The sequence below is a fragment of the Dendropsophus ebraccatus genome, chromosome 4 (assembly GCF_027789765.1).
Source record: "Dendropsophus ebraccatus isolate aDenEbr1 chromosome 4, aDenEbr1.pat, whole genome shotgun sequence".
Taxonomy (NCBI): Eukaryota; Metazoa; Chordata; class Amphibia; order Anura; family Hylidae; genus Dendropsophus; species Dendropsophus ebraccatus.
The window spans coordinates 106,241,572-106,256,565 of NC_091457.1; the positions used below are offsets into that span (position 1 = coordinate 106,241,572).

Consider the following 14,994-nt stretch of genomic DNA (forward strand, 5'->3'; position numbering starts at 1 on the left):
TATTCAAGTCTCCTCTGTTTTGCCAATGCCATTCTCTACCATTCTGTACATAGTGATGTCACGTCATTGGATGGCCATTAAAAGCAATGTCATGGATGTTGGTTACATCATCTCTCTCCATTCCAAAAAAGAAGAGGCAAAAGAAACTAGAAATTCGGTAGGGTCAACAATTTTCAGCCTATAGATTTAGGATCTATAGATTTAAGATTTATTAAAAGGGCAGTACCCTAATACATGATATCTGAGGCCATGTTCACTTTCTGTAAGAACATTGGCCGCTGTTTGACATGGCCGGGTCAAACAACAGCCGATGTCTTACATGTTCACCCAACCAATACTGCAGTATTGGCCGGAAGAGCATCATTTGATCTTAACTGGAATGTAAACTTCAGTTTACCATTGACAACAGTGTAAAGAAGTATGGACCTGTCAAATACAGTGTGTCCCATTCAGTTGCATTCAATCAAACAACGGCCATTGTCTTATTACCAATTACTGTATGTGAACTTGGCCTGAAGCTGTGTGATCTGCATTAAGTATAGACTAAGATGTTGGTCCAATATTTATAATACGCATGACCCTTTTTCTCAGTTATCAGGTGTCCTTTCTTGTACCCATTTTGGAGGATACTAACAACTGAATACCAGGCACATCACCTGCCTGTCACGGCCGCGGCGGCTTCCCGTGTTCCGGGCCGCCGCCGCGACCTCCTCCTGCCCCATGCAGCCGCCGGGGTCCTTGTGCAGGGACCCGGCGCTGCTGCTAGTTCGGCCCCTGGGGGCGCCTCACCTCTCCTCCGCTCCTGTCTCTCACTGTGCCGGCCGGCGCGCGCGTCCCCGCCTCCTAGGGCGCGCGCGCGTCGGCTGTCTCAGATTTAAAGGGGCAGTGCGCTCCTAATTGGTTAGTTGCACCAATCACTCCATATATATTCCAGCCCTGCCCCACTACAGGTGTTGGAGCCTCTACATGCTTCCCATAGCGTTTGGCCCAGCTCCCTGTTGTTCCTGATTCCTATCCGCTACCTGGTCCCTAGTCCCTGTTCCTGATTCCTATCTGCTACCTGGTCCCTAGTCCTTGTTCCTGGTTCCTGCTCTCCTGTTACACCATTGCTACTGTGTTCAGCCTGTCACCTGCGGTTACGCCTACAGACCTCTGCCAGCACCATCTCCCGCCTACTGCTCCTGCCACGCCTCGCCTGCCGTCACTAGCAACCAAGCCAGGGGTAGCGACCTGGGGGTCGCCTGCCGCAGCAAGTCCATCCCGCCTTGCGGCGGGCTCTGGTGAAAACCAGCGGCCCCTTAGACTCCGCTCCCTGGTGAGGTTAGTGCCATCGCTGGTGACGGTCCAGTGGATCCACTACTCCAGGCGTTACACTGCCATTTTGGAGACGCTCTCACTTTGGTCCTAGCTAAAGTTGCTCTGTCCTTACATCTGCCAATTTCCCTGCCTACAATATATCAAGTTCAAAAAGTGACTATTCACAAGCTATGTAATATTTAACCCATAGTCAGCAACTTTGGTCAGTTCACAAGCAATGTATGAAAGTGCAGAGTACCTCCTGCAGCATCAGAAGAGGCAGTCTAGTATGTGGAGAGCACCCTTGTTTATAAAGGGAGAATCAAAGGTACTGGGGGGGGCCTCGCCAGCTGAAGCACAGGTGAAAACACTACTGGGAAAAGTCTGCAGAACAGTGTGAACCTGCCGGGACACAAGGGCACCTGGTGTAGTTTGGAACTGACAGTAAATGAAGACTACGCACATCTGGCCTAAAAGATACTGCTACAGATACTGCTGCTACCTGCCCCAGTTTATTTTAGTGTGTTAGGCTATGTTCACACAACGTTTTTTCAGCTCCGTTTAAAATACTGTATCAACCGTTATTTTGAGTCTAAAATAACGGACGTCATCTAGCAGCCTGGCCTCCCCTTAGTGCAATGACTGGTGTTTTCACATTATTCTAGTTTGGGGTTACTAATTGTCCTTTGGATGTGGCTTAATTCAAAAGTCCATTGAATTTAATAGCAAAGACGGAGAAAGAACGGTGACAAAAGAAAAACTGCGTGTGAACTACTTATAAAAAACTTCCGCTGTTTGCAAAAGACATTCCAAAATAACAACAATTTGGTTTTTAGAATGATCAGCGTTTAGACGAATAAATCGTTAGAAAAATCGTTAGAAAATTTGTAAGAAAAATCTTTATTGCGATCGTTTTAAGATTGCTTAAGCCTATCTCACACATAGGGTAAATCAGTGAAAGACTGTTTACACTAAGGAATCTGCGAATTTTTAGCGAACGGCCGACATCGATTTGAGAACATGTTAAAAGATGAAAATTTCTCGCTCGTCGCTTGATCGTTCGCTGTGTTTACACGAGCCGATCGTTGATGCGAAAATTCAAACGATAATCGTTCCGTGTAAACGCACCATTACTCTAATTTCAGAGATGAAGCCTTCATACTGACAGACTGCACTTGGTATTGTTGAGTCTGTTGCTGCCACCTTATGGAGCGCTGTGAGAAAATATATTCTGTATACACCCCCAACATACACAATTTATGTGCTGACATACTTTATTTTATGCCTACACAATCAATTTCATGAACAAAAAGCATTTTTTGTGTTTACAGAATACATTTTTGGTCACAAACTTTTTATGGCACAGAATTATATTTTTAGACATTGAGGGAAATTTATCAAATTGGTTTAAAGTAGAACTGGCTCAGTTGCCCCTAGCAACCAATTAGATTCCACCTTTCATTTTCCAAAGAGTCTGTGAGGAATGAAAGGTGGAATCTGATTGGTTGCTAGGGGCAACTGGGCCAGATCTACTTTACATCAGTTAGATAACTCTCCCCCAATGTCTTTTGTATTGCTGTTGAAAATGCATTGCATGCATGACAAAATAACATTATGTCACATAATACCATTCTGTGTAACAAAATAACATTCTGTGCCACAAAAGATCATTCTGTGTGACAAAATACTATTCTGCCACAACACAACAATTTTTGTGAAAAATTTAAGGGGTACTACGGCGAAAATCTTTTTCTATCAAATCAACTGGTGTCAGAAAGTTATATAGATTTGAAATTTACTTCTATTTAAAAAATATTAAGTCTTCCCATACTTATCAGCAGCTGCATGTGCTGCAGGAAGTGGTGTTTTATTTTCAGTCTGACACAGTGCTCTCTGCTGCCATCGCTGTCCGAGACAGGAACTGTCCAGTGCAGGAAAAGGTTCCTGACATGGACAGGACATGGACAGCAGAGAAGACCGTGTCAGACTGAAAAGAAAACACAATTTCCTGCAGGACATACAGTAGCTGATTAAAAATCTATATAACTTTGACACCACAAAGATTTTCGCCGGAGTACCAGTTATTCTGTCCAGGACCTCTTTTTCAGCAATGACCAGGGAAGGGGTGGGTAAAAAACAATAACATCCACTTTCCTCCCCAGCTCCAGTGCTGCCGCCCCTGTTACAACGCCATATTATAACACCTTCAACAAAATCCTACGTACCCCCAGAGAGTCTAGGTATGACAACTTATTTGGGCTGCATATGCAGAGGCTTGAAGCTCCTGGACCCTAATGTCACATCTTTACTAGAGGCCCCCAAATGTGACTACTACTGACCTTTTAGGTTGTAGAGGGACATGTGAGATCCTTGAATGTGAGGGGCAGGTGCAACATAGTTTGTGCAGCCCTTGTAACTGCACCAGCATAGGTGTAACAGGTAACCACTGGTGCCCTTAGCCAAACATTGAATTAGGGCCTACCTCCTTTTCTTTAGATTGTGAGCTCAGGTCATGATTATCGTCTCCCGTGTGTTTTATATGCGTTGTTCTGTTACAATGTTCTTTTTTCTTTTTTTTTTAGACTTTCCCAGTTTCATTTTTACTGGTAGCTTCTGGGCGAGCAGCCAAGTTGTATCTGAGCTCCATCCCAGCAGATCAGCCCAGCTGGCAGCTGTATGGATGGCCAGCCCTGCGCCACATCTCTCACTCTGCCTGCTTTAGTGCTTTCCTCTGATCTATATTGGTGAATCTCTAATAGGGGTATTATGTCATGTGATTGACTCCTACTTCTTGTTGAAGTGACTGGAGAACAACAATTTTTGCACAATGTAGGTCGATACCTGGGTGAATCTTAAGGGGACAGTAAACTTTAAGAAATCTTCTCTCCATAAGGCTATGTTTACACTAGGTTCAACAGCTGTCAAACTGCCAGGCTGCATTCAAGACGTTCCTGCAGCCGTTCCTTTACTGAAACATGATGATGTGTGAATATAGCCTAAGGGCCCTATTACACGGGGCGATTATCGTGCGAAAAATCGTTAAATCGTTCGAATTTAAACGATAATCGTTCTGTGTAATTGCAGGCAACAAACAAAAAATCGTTCGTATGTTGTTGATCGTTTATTTAGATCTGAACCTAAAATTATCGTTAATTGTTTGCTGTAATTCCACGTTCGTTTGCTGAAGTTCCGCGTTTTTTCACTAATGGTTTAGTGTAATAGCACATTGTTCATTGTTTTTCTGGGATCAGAAGGAATAAACGATCATCGTAACAATCGCAATAACGATCATACTAACGATCGTAACTAACAACCATCGTTCTGTGTAATATGGTGAACGATTTCAGTTTACCGATAAACAATCTCGTTTGCGATTGTTTATCGTTAGTCGTTAATCGTTAAAAATCGCTCAGTGTAATAGGACCTAGTCATGCAAGCTGTTACATTTACTAATCTATTGTTCTCTGTCAGCTAGTCATTTCGGGCTATCTGTAGTATTCTTTAGGGTGCCTTCACACACACAGGATCCGCAGCGGATTTCACGCTTCGAATTCGCATCGAAATCCGCTGCGGATCCAGTGCCCGTTTATCCAAATGAGAATACATACTCACTGAGGGATTAACATCCTGCTGCGTGTATGTAAGTTAACCCCCCACCAGCCGGAGCATACATTACCTGCTCCGCGATCCGTCTTGCTTCGGGGGTTCGGAAAGCGGAGAAGGTAATGTATGCTCCGGCCGGTGGGGGGTTAGTTTACATACACGCAGCGGGATTTCAATCCCCCTGCGAGTATGTATTCTTATTGGAATGAACGGGCACTGGATCCTCAGTCGATCTCATTGCAAATTTGCAACGTGAAATCCGCTGCGGATCCGCTGTGTGTGAAGGCACCCTCAATAGGATGAGTGACAGGAAGTGCAGAAGGCTTTCTGCCTCTATAATCACCATATTTCCAGTCCTGAGAATCTGTGACATTTATATCCATATATGTGATCAATATCCACTGTTCCACTATTTATAAGCTTCAGGCTCTGGGGTTATTTTCCCAAAAAGCTCTGGGAGAACCCCACTATGTGGCAGGGCCTATAGCTCTATTCAGCCTGAGCCCTATGGTTTGTAAATAGAATTTCCCAATGACATTAAAGAACGGCACAGAGAGATATAATGGAAGTTTGTGGAAAGCTTAGTCACAATCCTTTTGTTCACTATAACTAGAGTTGTCAATCTGACTATAGGGCTGATATTGCCGGGTTATTTTTTATATTATGTGCAGCTGGGTACATATATAGGAATGTTGGTGAGAAAAAGATAAAGCTTTAGAGGATTGGGCTGTCCCGGAAGCCAGGAGTACAGGTAATAACCCCAATACTCACAGTGTGTAGAATGCAGCCATTTCACAGTTACAGGATGCAAATATCTCGACACCCTACAACCACAAGACACAGATATTTGCATACAGCACTGCTACTTTATCATATGATACTGCATGGCAGAGAAAAGGAAGGATGAGGAGTGAGGCACCACAAACCTCACTGAAGATCACAGTATGTGCTTTATGTAAAAGATATTTGCGACTGGGTTGAAATAAAAAAGTTGCACCATTTGTGCTAAATCCATCAGACTGCCGCTTGACATTGAATCTGCAGGCACTCAATGTCCTTTGCTAAATATTCTTTTAACCTCAGACCTGATGAAATCAAATGAAATGAAACCAACTCAATTGAGATCATTATAGAGCTTATATGAGCATTCAGGAGAGGAAAGCGAGGGGGGCTGTTAGATTTAGCACAAAATGTCACTGAGCTGCTTGCAGTGTATTGTGGTACATGCAAGCTGCAGTAGGCAAATGGCACAAACGTTTTAACTAAAACCATTTTCAACTTAAACACTGCAATATGCGTGATGAACTATGTTAATTTCTATGCTTAAAAGCTTTACTTTTTAAAATAATGATGAAAGCCTGCTTGGTTTTAATATATTAACCATTTAAAGTGGTGATACTGTGATTTCAGTGCTCTTACTTCTGTTCTTGAGCCCCCGAGAGTCCCTGCAATGCTTTGTCTTATTGTCTCCATTTCAGGGGAGCAGGACTGTCTCTTTGCCCGCAGTACTAACACTTGGACTTACTTGTCCTAACTTCTCTAGCCAATGACAGGAGAGCATCTACTTCTAAGTTCTCCTCCTATCTGCTATGCCATATAGTGGAGTGCTGTAGAAAGTGCATTACTGGTAGATTATATACAGTACAGCACTAAAGATGACATGGGGGGGGAAAGGGGAGTACTGATGCACTGACTTTGCAAGGTGTTATGTGACCCGAAAGGAAATAACCAACAGAGATGATCACATTAAAAAAGCAGATCTGTTCTTGTTGAAAAGCTAAAGGAAGGTGGAGAGAAAATTACATTTAGGAGGCAGCACTGTGTACATAGTAAGAACATAGGTACTTATACACAGGACACTTGCCCAGAATTTTACAGTTGGAAAGAGATAAAAGGGGAGCCTTCCTTACCTTTCAGGTACAGCGTGGACCCTTCTGGAGGAGGCAGACAGACTCAGAATAGATGCATACAGTCCATGCTTTATCCTGTGCCTAACTATCTTCCTCCCTACTTAACCTAACAGAAAGTCCCATCATTATTTCCTGTGTTACATTCTGGTTTCTATGCTTCTACAGATAGAATCCCCTAAACAACAGAGAGTGAACAGCAGTGAGCAGGGAAGAAAGACACACAGTGGCAAAAACTTTTTTATCCTGGGGTCATTTTAAACATGCATAATAGATAATAGACCATTGCATAACAGATAATACGCAGCTTTTTAACAGACTCCAGGCTGAGATTCATAAATCAGTCTTAAAGTGTTACTGTAATTTAAATTATACACATTTGACAAGTTTAGATCGGTTGGGGTCTCTGTGCTAAGACCCCCTCTGAACATTAGTTATAGCCAGATGAAGTGTGCGCCCTTTACTTTCAGACTCGACAGACGTATAATGGAGTCCTTTGCCGGCACTGAGATGGACTGAGTGCCGAGCCAGGGAGTGGTGTAGCTAAAATGTATTAGTCTGGGGACTAGACTGACAGTGATCATACCTCAGCTGTGAGGACTACAGTGGCCCACAAGTTACAATATCAATTGGTTCAAGGATGACCCTTTTAAGTTGTACCCTGAGACCAAGACTCTATGGAAAACTAGTTATTTGTTCCTAAGCTTTCAAAATGTCATCCCAAAAGTTAGAAAAAAAAAGATTGAAGAAAAATAGGCAGATAACTAATACAGGTGACATATTAGTCCTTACTAGAGATGAGCAAACCGGGTTCGGGTTCGAGTCCATTCGAACCCGAACGTTCGGCATTTGATTAGCGGGGGCTGCTGAATTTGTTTAAAGCTCTAAGGTTGTCTGGAAAACATGGATACAGCCAATGACTATATCCATGTTTTCCACATAGCCTTAGGGCTTTATCCAAGTTCAGCAGCCACCGCTAATCACATGCCGAAAGTTCGGGTTCGAATGGACTTGAGCATGCTCCAGGTTCGCTCATCTCTAGTCCTTACATACAAATCAGAAGTTGCTAGAAGTTAAAAACCCCTTTTAAGAACGAGACATACACAATACAGCCAAATTTCTGTACAATTTCTGACCCATGATGCACACTTAGAGAATAGGCTATGAGGCCTGGCCTGTATCATACCCGCTATTTGCAGACAGCACTAGTCTCTAATGACAGACACTGGAGATCAGGTCAATGACATTTAACTGTTTAGATGCCATGATCAATAACGATCGTAGCCTCTCAACAGTTTTGACAGCTGTAATTATTGGTATAGTGGGTCTGACCGGCACCCCTGTGATGTAATCATGCTATGCTGACCGGTTTGTTATGGCAGCCTGAGGCCTCTGCCTGTGGCAGACTTTACCAACACAGCACCAATCTAAATGGATATGCATTGGACTGGTCTATATAAGCAACTGAATAGGTTCCCTGGTGGGAGGGCTAAAACAAGTGTTTTAAGGGGACCAAAAAAATAAGCCCCAAAGATATGTCTCCCTTTTTAAAAATCTAATCAGCCCCTTTTCCCATTTTCCAAATAAAAATATAAACAAACAAATAAATGAACATATTTGGTACCACTGCCTGTGGAACCGTCTGAAATAATAAATAATTTCTGATCTTAACACGGTCACAAAGTCTAAGGGTCCTATTCCGTGGGCCAATGGGGGCCCGATCAATAATGTAAACGAGCGTCGATCTGCTAGATCTGCGCTCGTTTACTGGGCCTATTCCACGCCCCGATAATCGTTTAGCGAGGGGTGCAGGGACAATGTTACCGATGTCCTTGCAGCCCTTGTTAAACACCATAAATTACCTAACCATGTTGCAGCCACAGGGCTTCTCCTGTGCTCCTCTTCCTCCCGATTCCGCGAGCAGCATCAGCTTCGGTGCGGCCTGTCTGAGCTGACAGACTGCTCAGCCAATCACTGGCAGCGGCGGTCCTGGCCAGTAATTGGCTGAGCGGTCTGTCAGCCAACAGGCCGCACCAAAGCTGTTGCTGTGCGCCGGACAGGGAAGAAGAGGAGCACAGAAGAAGCTCTGCAACATGTGTAGGTAATGTATGGTGCTGCTGAAATCATCGGTTGCCCGCCACGCATTGCTATTCCGCACAGTGATGCATGGTGGGTGCCCCATGAGTTTAGGCTTGACCCTAAATAAATGATCAACCGATGACACGATCATCGGCTAATCGTTGTCTCTATTGCATGGAGCGATAATCGTTCGAATTGGGCCGATTCGGACGATTATCGCTCCGTGGAATAGGCCCCTTAAGCTATGTCCACATGCTGTACAAATAATAGCCATTCTGCCATGAACGGCAGTGGTTTAGGGTTACCTATGGCCAAAATTTGTGATCATGATAATTAACAGTGTTAAACAACGGCCAATCAAGGCAGAACAGCTGTTGTTTGTACAGTGTGTGAACATTGCCTTAATGTGATAACAGATCACTGTGTAATTAACTCTCACGCTGCTATGTAGGTGGAAAAATAAAGTTACAAGTTTTTTTTAACAGTAAACAAAGCAAAAACCACCTAAGTTGGTATTATTGGATTTGTACTGCTATGTAGAATAAAGTTTGCTTTAATGGCAGTGAACTCAGAAGAAGTTATTCTCCTACAAATGTATTGTGCCCTACAAATATTTATCTGTCTTTGTCATACATTGTATGTTAAAAAAAAATGTCATCCTTCAGCTCTTGTAGTGGAAAAATAAAACCGTTATGGTTATTTACATGAGCCAAAAATCTAAATTTGTACTGCAAACATCTCTGTACATGTGTGATAAGCTCAGTGTCTGAGCCTCATTATATGCTCAGTCTATAAGTGGATGTTATATCCTGAGTCTGTAATTGAAGTCAATGTAATGCCGTCTGCTGTATGCACACATCATTATTTTAATGCCCGGTCTTTAGACGGGCAACGCCTTTAACCCCTTAACAACGCATGATGGGTATACCCGTCATGCGGCTGTACAGGGGGATCAGAGAGGGCTCCCGGCGTAAGCCCTCTCTGCAGCCCAAGGTCCCTGGTTGTTATGTGCAGCCAGGGACCGCGGATATTAGCCGCCGCTGCTGTCTAATTAACTATTCAAATGCAGCTATCAAAGCTGACAGATGCATTTGTATAGTATCTGTGCCCCCTGTCCCTGGTGTCTAGTGGGGGATCTCCCCCCAGCGATTCGATCGCGGAGGGGAGATCCGTTCTAATGAGCCGGCCGGGGCTCAGCGTCGGAATGACGCTGATCGCGGCTCGGCAATGTATGTAGATGGTCTGCAGCAGACCATTATAATAGAGCACAGATCTGATGGATCATTGCTCTTTTATATACACAGCATTGATCTCTATGGGAGATCAGTGCTGTGCATATAGAAGTCCCCCAGGGGGCTTCTAATTACTGTATGTTAAAAAAGAATTAAGTGTTTTTATTAATAAAAAATCCCCTCACCTAATAAAAGTTAAAATCACCCCCCCCTTTTCCCATTTTATAAATAAAAATAAATAAATAAATAAATAAACAAACAAACATGTTTGGTATCACCGCGTGCATAATCGCCCAAACTATTAATTTATTTAATTCTTGATCCCTCATGGTAAACGGCATATGCGCAAAACAATTCCAAAGTGCAAAATTTCGCATTTTTGGTCGCATCAAATCCAGAAAAATTGTAATAAAAAGCGATCAAAAAGTCGCATGTGCGCAATCAAGGTACCGATAGAAAGTACAGATCATGGTGCAAAAAATGACACCTCACACAGCCCCATACACCAAAGTATAAAAGCGCTAAAAGCATAGGAATAGAGCGATTTTAAGGAACGTTTATTTCCTGTAAAAGGTTTTATTTTTTTAGGAGCAATCAATTAATATAAAAGTTATGCCCCCCCAAAGAAAAAAAATGCAAAAACGCAAAATTGAAAATTAGCCTGGTCTTTAAGGGGTTAAGGAAACTTTATTTACTCATTATGACGCACTATGCAGAAGGTGTCAGTTCTTATTTCAGAGACCAATAGACACAGACAGTCCCTGCACCTAAGTGCAGTGTTTGGGGGCACAAATCCACCCTGTGACAGATAACAAAACACTGTCTTTGTTGTTATTTTTGTAAAAATTTCTGAGACAAGCTCAAAAAAGTAATCAAGAACAACAAGTCCACAGGTCAAAGGTCCAACAGCGGGTCACTGCTGATTCTACAGAGCGTACCTCTATCTATGGACATGTATACAGAGTTAACAGATTATTAAGGAGAAAATAAGGAGAAAATACTTATATATATAATATAAAAGTTTCTACACAAAATACAAAAAAACAGTGTAAGGGTACAAACCCACTTGACGTATTTGCTGCGTGAATCAGTCTTAAAAATAAGCAGGCAAAACGCAGGTTGGCTTTAGACGATTGTTCTGCGTTAAAATACGCAATTGCGTATTTTTGAAGCGTGAAGCTTGTTGTTAGCAAAGCATCAGTTGTTAACAACCTGTGCGAAAAAAACGCATGTAGCTTCACACTTCAAAAATACGCAATTGCGTATTTTAACAACTGATGCTTTGCTAACAACAAGCTTCACGCTTCAAAAATACGCAATTGCGTATTTTAACGCAGAACAATCATATAAAGCCAACCTGCGTTTTGCCTGCTTATTTTTAAGACTGATTCACGCAGCAAATACGTCAAGTGGGTTTGTACCCTAAGGCTATGTTCACACACTGTAAAAGACTGGCCGTTCTGTGACCCAGCCGGGTCTCAGAATGGCCAGTCTCCGAAAAAATCATCCCGGTCGGTACTGCAGTGATCTTTCACGTCGCTGAGTTCTGGTGCATGCGCATCTGTGCGTGACCACATCAGAACTCTCCACTGCACACTATGTAGCAAGCGGCCACAGCTGTTCGCTCCATAGTGTGTACTGACCGGGTTTTCTGCATCCGCTATTCATTGAATAGTGGCCGCAGAAAACTGACATGTCAGTTTCTCGCAGCACCGCTAGGGATCCCGGCCCGCGGTGTATACCATGTGTATACACTCTGGCTGGGATTCCATAGAAGGCAATGTAACGTAAATTTTCGTATTAATCACAGCCGTTGTTGCAATCGGCAACAACGGACATAGATTTACAAAAATATACGTAGTGGTAACATAGCCTAACAGTGTAATAAGGGATAGTACTGAGCATATCCAAAGACTAAAAGATGTATAAAGCATGGGTAAATATATGTAAACTGTAGGGACTGTAGGTAACTTCATTACCAGCCCTCGCTTATCCCCATGTGTAATCTGTGCTGTTACATAGGACTGTAGACTATATCTACTACATATATACAGTTATCATCTTATGTTATCTGTGGTGTTACTGATCTATTATAGATGTAATTCCCCCACCTCCAGTGTTACCAATGTCGGATCCTTAAAGGGAACCTGTCACCCCCCGTGCCGGGGTGACAGGCTCCCGACCCCCCGTTAGAGACCCCTATACTTACCTCATCCCGCCGGGTCCCGCTTCTGGATTCGGTCGGGTCCCGGAGATCTCAGCCGCTGCAGCCCGGCGCGCGCGCTGACAGATGAGTCCAACGCTCATAGAGAATGACGGAGCGCTGGACTCTCCTGTCATTCTCTATGGGTGTTGGACTCATCTCTCAGCGCGCGCGCCGGGCTGCAGCGGCTGAGATCTCCGGGACCCGACCGAATCCAGAAGCGGGACCCGGCGGGATGAGGTAAGTATAGGGGTCTCTAACGGGGGGTCGGGAGCCTGTCACCCCGGTACGGGGGGTGACAGGTTCCCTTTAATATCTAATACACTACTGAGCCTCACTCACCTCTATCATGAGTCCTTGCAGAGATCCTCCAGGTTCATGCTCCTCCGCTGATCTTCTGTCTATTTAGTTTGTGCTGCTGCTTTACAGAGAGGTCATTACTCAACAAACAAACCAAAGATTGTGAAACATAGCGTGCATGCCGCAGCTACCACTCACCACTCACCGCCAGGTCCCTGCTCTGAATATGACAACCACAGTTATTGTAATATATGACACCAAGAGTAATATACAGTGCAACTGCCACCTATATGTTCTGTATGATAAAATATTGCGCATATGCCGACTTATTAGTTAGCTAAGAGTGAAGCGTCACTGAACTGAACCAAATGATTAAGTCCTAATATAAAGAAACCAGCAGAATATCTGCAATGTTATCGTAGCATATATAAGAGGCAGTATTATCACATTTATTGGACAAATGAGCCCAGCACTTAGTAGTAGCAGTAGTAGAGCCAAAAAAAACTGATTATAGCATTTATACTCTTGTACATAGAAGACAGTATCATAGCAGTTATATTCCTGTACATAGGGAGCAGTATTATAGTAGTTATACACGGACTGGAGAGAGAGGAACAGCTGCACATCCCATCTATGGCTGACACTAATGCCGCTAGGCCTATATTAAAAATCAACACCAGAGTGTCTGTATATTATTTGATCAAGCCATAATAGCCCCGTGTACCAACGTGCAGGTCCTCTGGTTCACACGGGTCCCTACGCTAACTCCACACCATGTCGGTCAATGACCGCCACCCCCGCAAAGCGTGCACGTGCAGGGAAGGGGGGCCATGGAACGGCCCTGCAACCCCCATGTCACAGGACCAGACCCAAAAAGCCCCACCAGAACCCAACCAGCACCACCGGCGGGGAAGGCTGCCCCCAAACGACACAAGTATGGATAAGGGATTACACTTACCACTGCTGCTCTCACAGAATAGGGAAGACATAAGGTACCGACATGTGAGCACAGGCATATCCTGCTAATTTTGGTCATGTGGGTCTTATGAAGGAGTGCGAGCTGTTCAGAGAGGGAGAACTGTAAAACACGGACTGGAGAGAGAGGAACGGCTGCACATCCCATCTATGGCTGATACTAATGCCGCTAGGCCTATATTAAAAATCAACACCAGAGTGTCTGTATATGATTTGATCAAGCCATAATAGCCCCGTGTACCAACGTGCAGGTCCTCTGGTTCACACGGGTCCCTACGCTAACTCCACACCGTGTTGGTCAGTGACCGCCACCCCCTGCAAAGCGTGCACGTGCAGGGAAGGGGGGCCATGGAACGGCCCTGCAACCCCCATGTCACAGGACCAGACCCAAAAATCCCCACCAGAACCCAACCAACACTCTGGTGTTGATTTTTAATATAGGCCTAGCAGCATTAGAGTCAGCCATAGATGGGATGTGCAGCCGCTCCTCTCTCCCCAGTCCGTGTTTTACAGTTCTCCCTCTCTGAACAGCTCGCACTCCTTCATAAGACCCACATGACCAAAATTAGCAAAATATGCCTGTGCTCACATGTCAGTACCTTATGTCTTCCTCATTCTGTGAGAGCAGCAGTGGTAAGTGTAATACCTTATCCATACTTGTGTTGTTTGGGGGCAGCTTTCCCCGCCGGTGGTGCTGGCCGGGTTCTGGTGGGGCTTTTTGGGTCTGGTCCTGTGACATGGGGGTTGCAGGGCCGTTCCATGGCCCCCCTTCCCTGCACGTGCATGCTTTGCGGGGGTGGCGGTCACTCACCGACACAGTGTGGAGTTAGCGTAGGGACCCGTGTGAACCAGAGGACCTGCACGTTGGTACACGTGGCTATTATGGCTTGATCAAATTATATACAGACACTCTGGTGTTGATTTTTAATATAGGCCTAGCGGCATAAGTGTCAGCCATAGATGGGATGTGCAGTCATTCCTCTCTCTCCAGTCCGTGTATTAGGGTACAAACACACACACCATATACGCAGCAGATACGCAGCAGATTTGATGCTGTGTTCAGATATTTAAATCTAATCTGCTGCGTATTTGTTGCATATTTGCTGAGTATCGCAGCAGTAAATACGCTGCGTTTACGGTGTGTGTGTGTTTATACCCTAAGGGTACAAACCCACACACCGTATACACAGCAGATACGCAACAAATACGCAGCAGATTTGTTGGTACAGATTTGATGCTGTGTTTAGTTATTTAGATATAATCTGCTGCGTTTTTGCTGCGTATTTGCTGCGTATCGCAGCAGTAAATACGCTGCTTATACGGTGTGTGGGTTTATACCCTAAGGGTAAAAACACACACACCGTATACGCAGCAGATACGCAGCAAATATGCAGCAGAT

The 14,994-nt window shown here is 44.2% G+C and overlaps 1 protein-coding gene across 1 annotated transcript in view; it reads right to left on the minus strand.

Annotated features, from left to right (window-relative positions):
* The window catches only part of IL5RA (interleukin 5 receptor subunit alpha), a 66,426-nt gene extending 53,690 nt beyond the window's left edge, over positions 1-12,736 (minus strand). Inside the window, exon 1 of the mRNA XM_069968703.1 lies at positions 12,663-12,736. Coding sequence (XP_069824804.1) covers positions 12,663-12,671 — 9 coding nt within the window. The 5' untranslated portion in view covers positions 12,672-12,736. The remainder of the gene's footprint in view (positions 1-12,662) is intronic.
* Between the last annotated feature and the right edge of the window lie 2,258 nt (positions 12,737-14,994).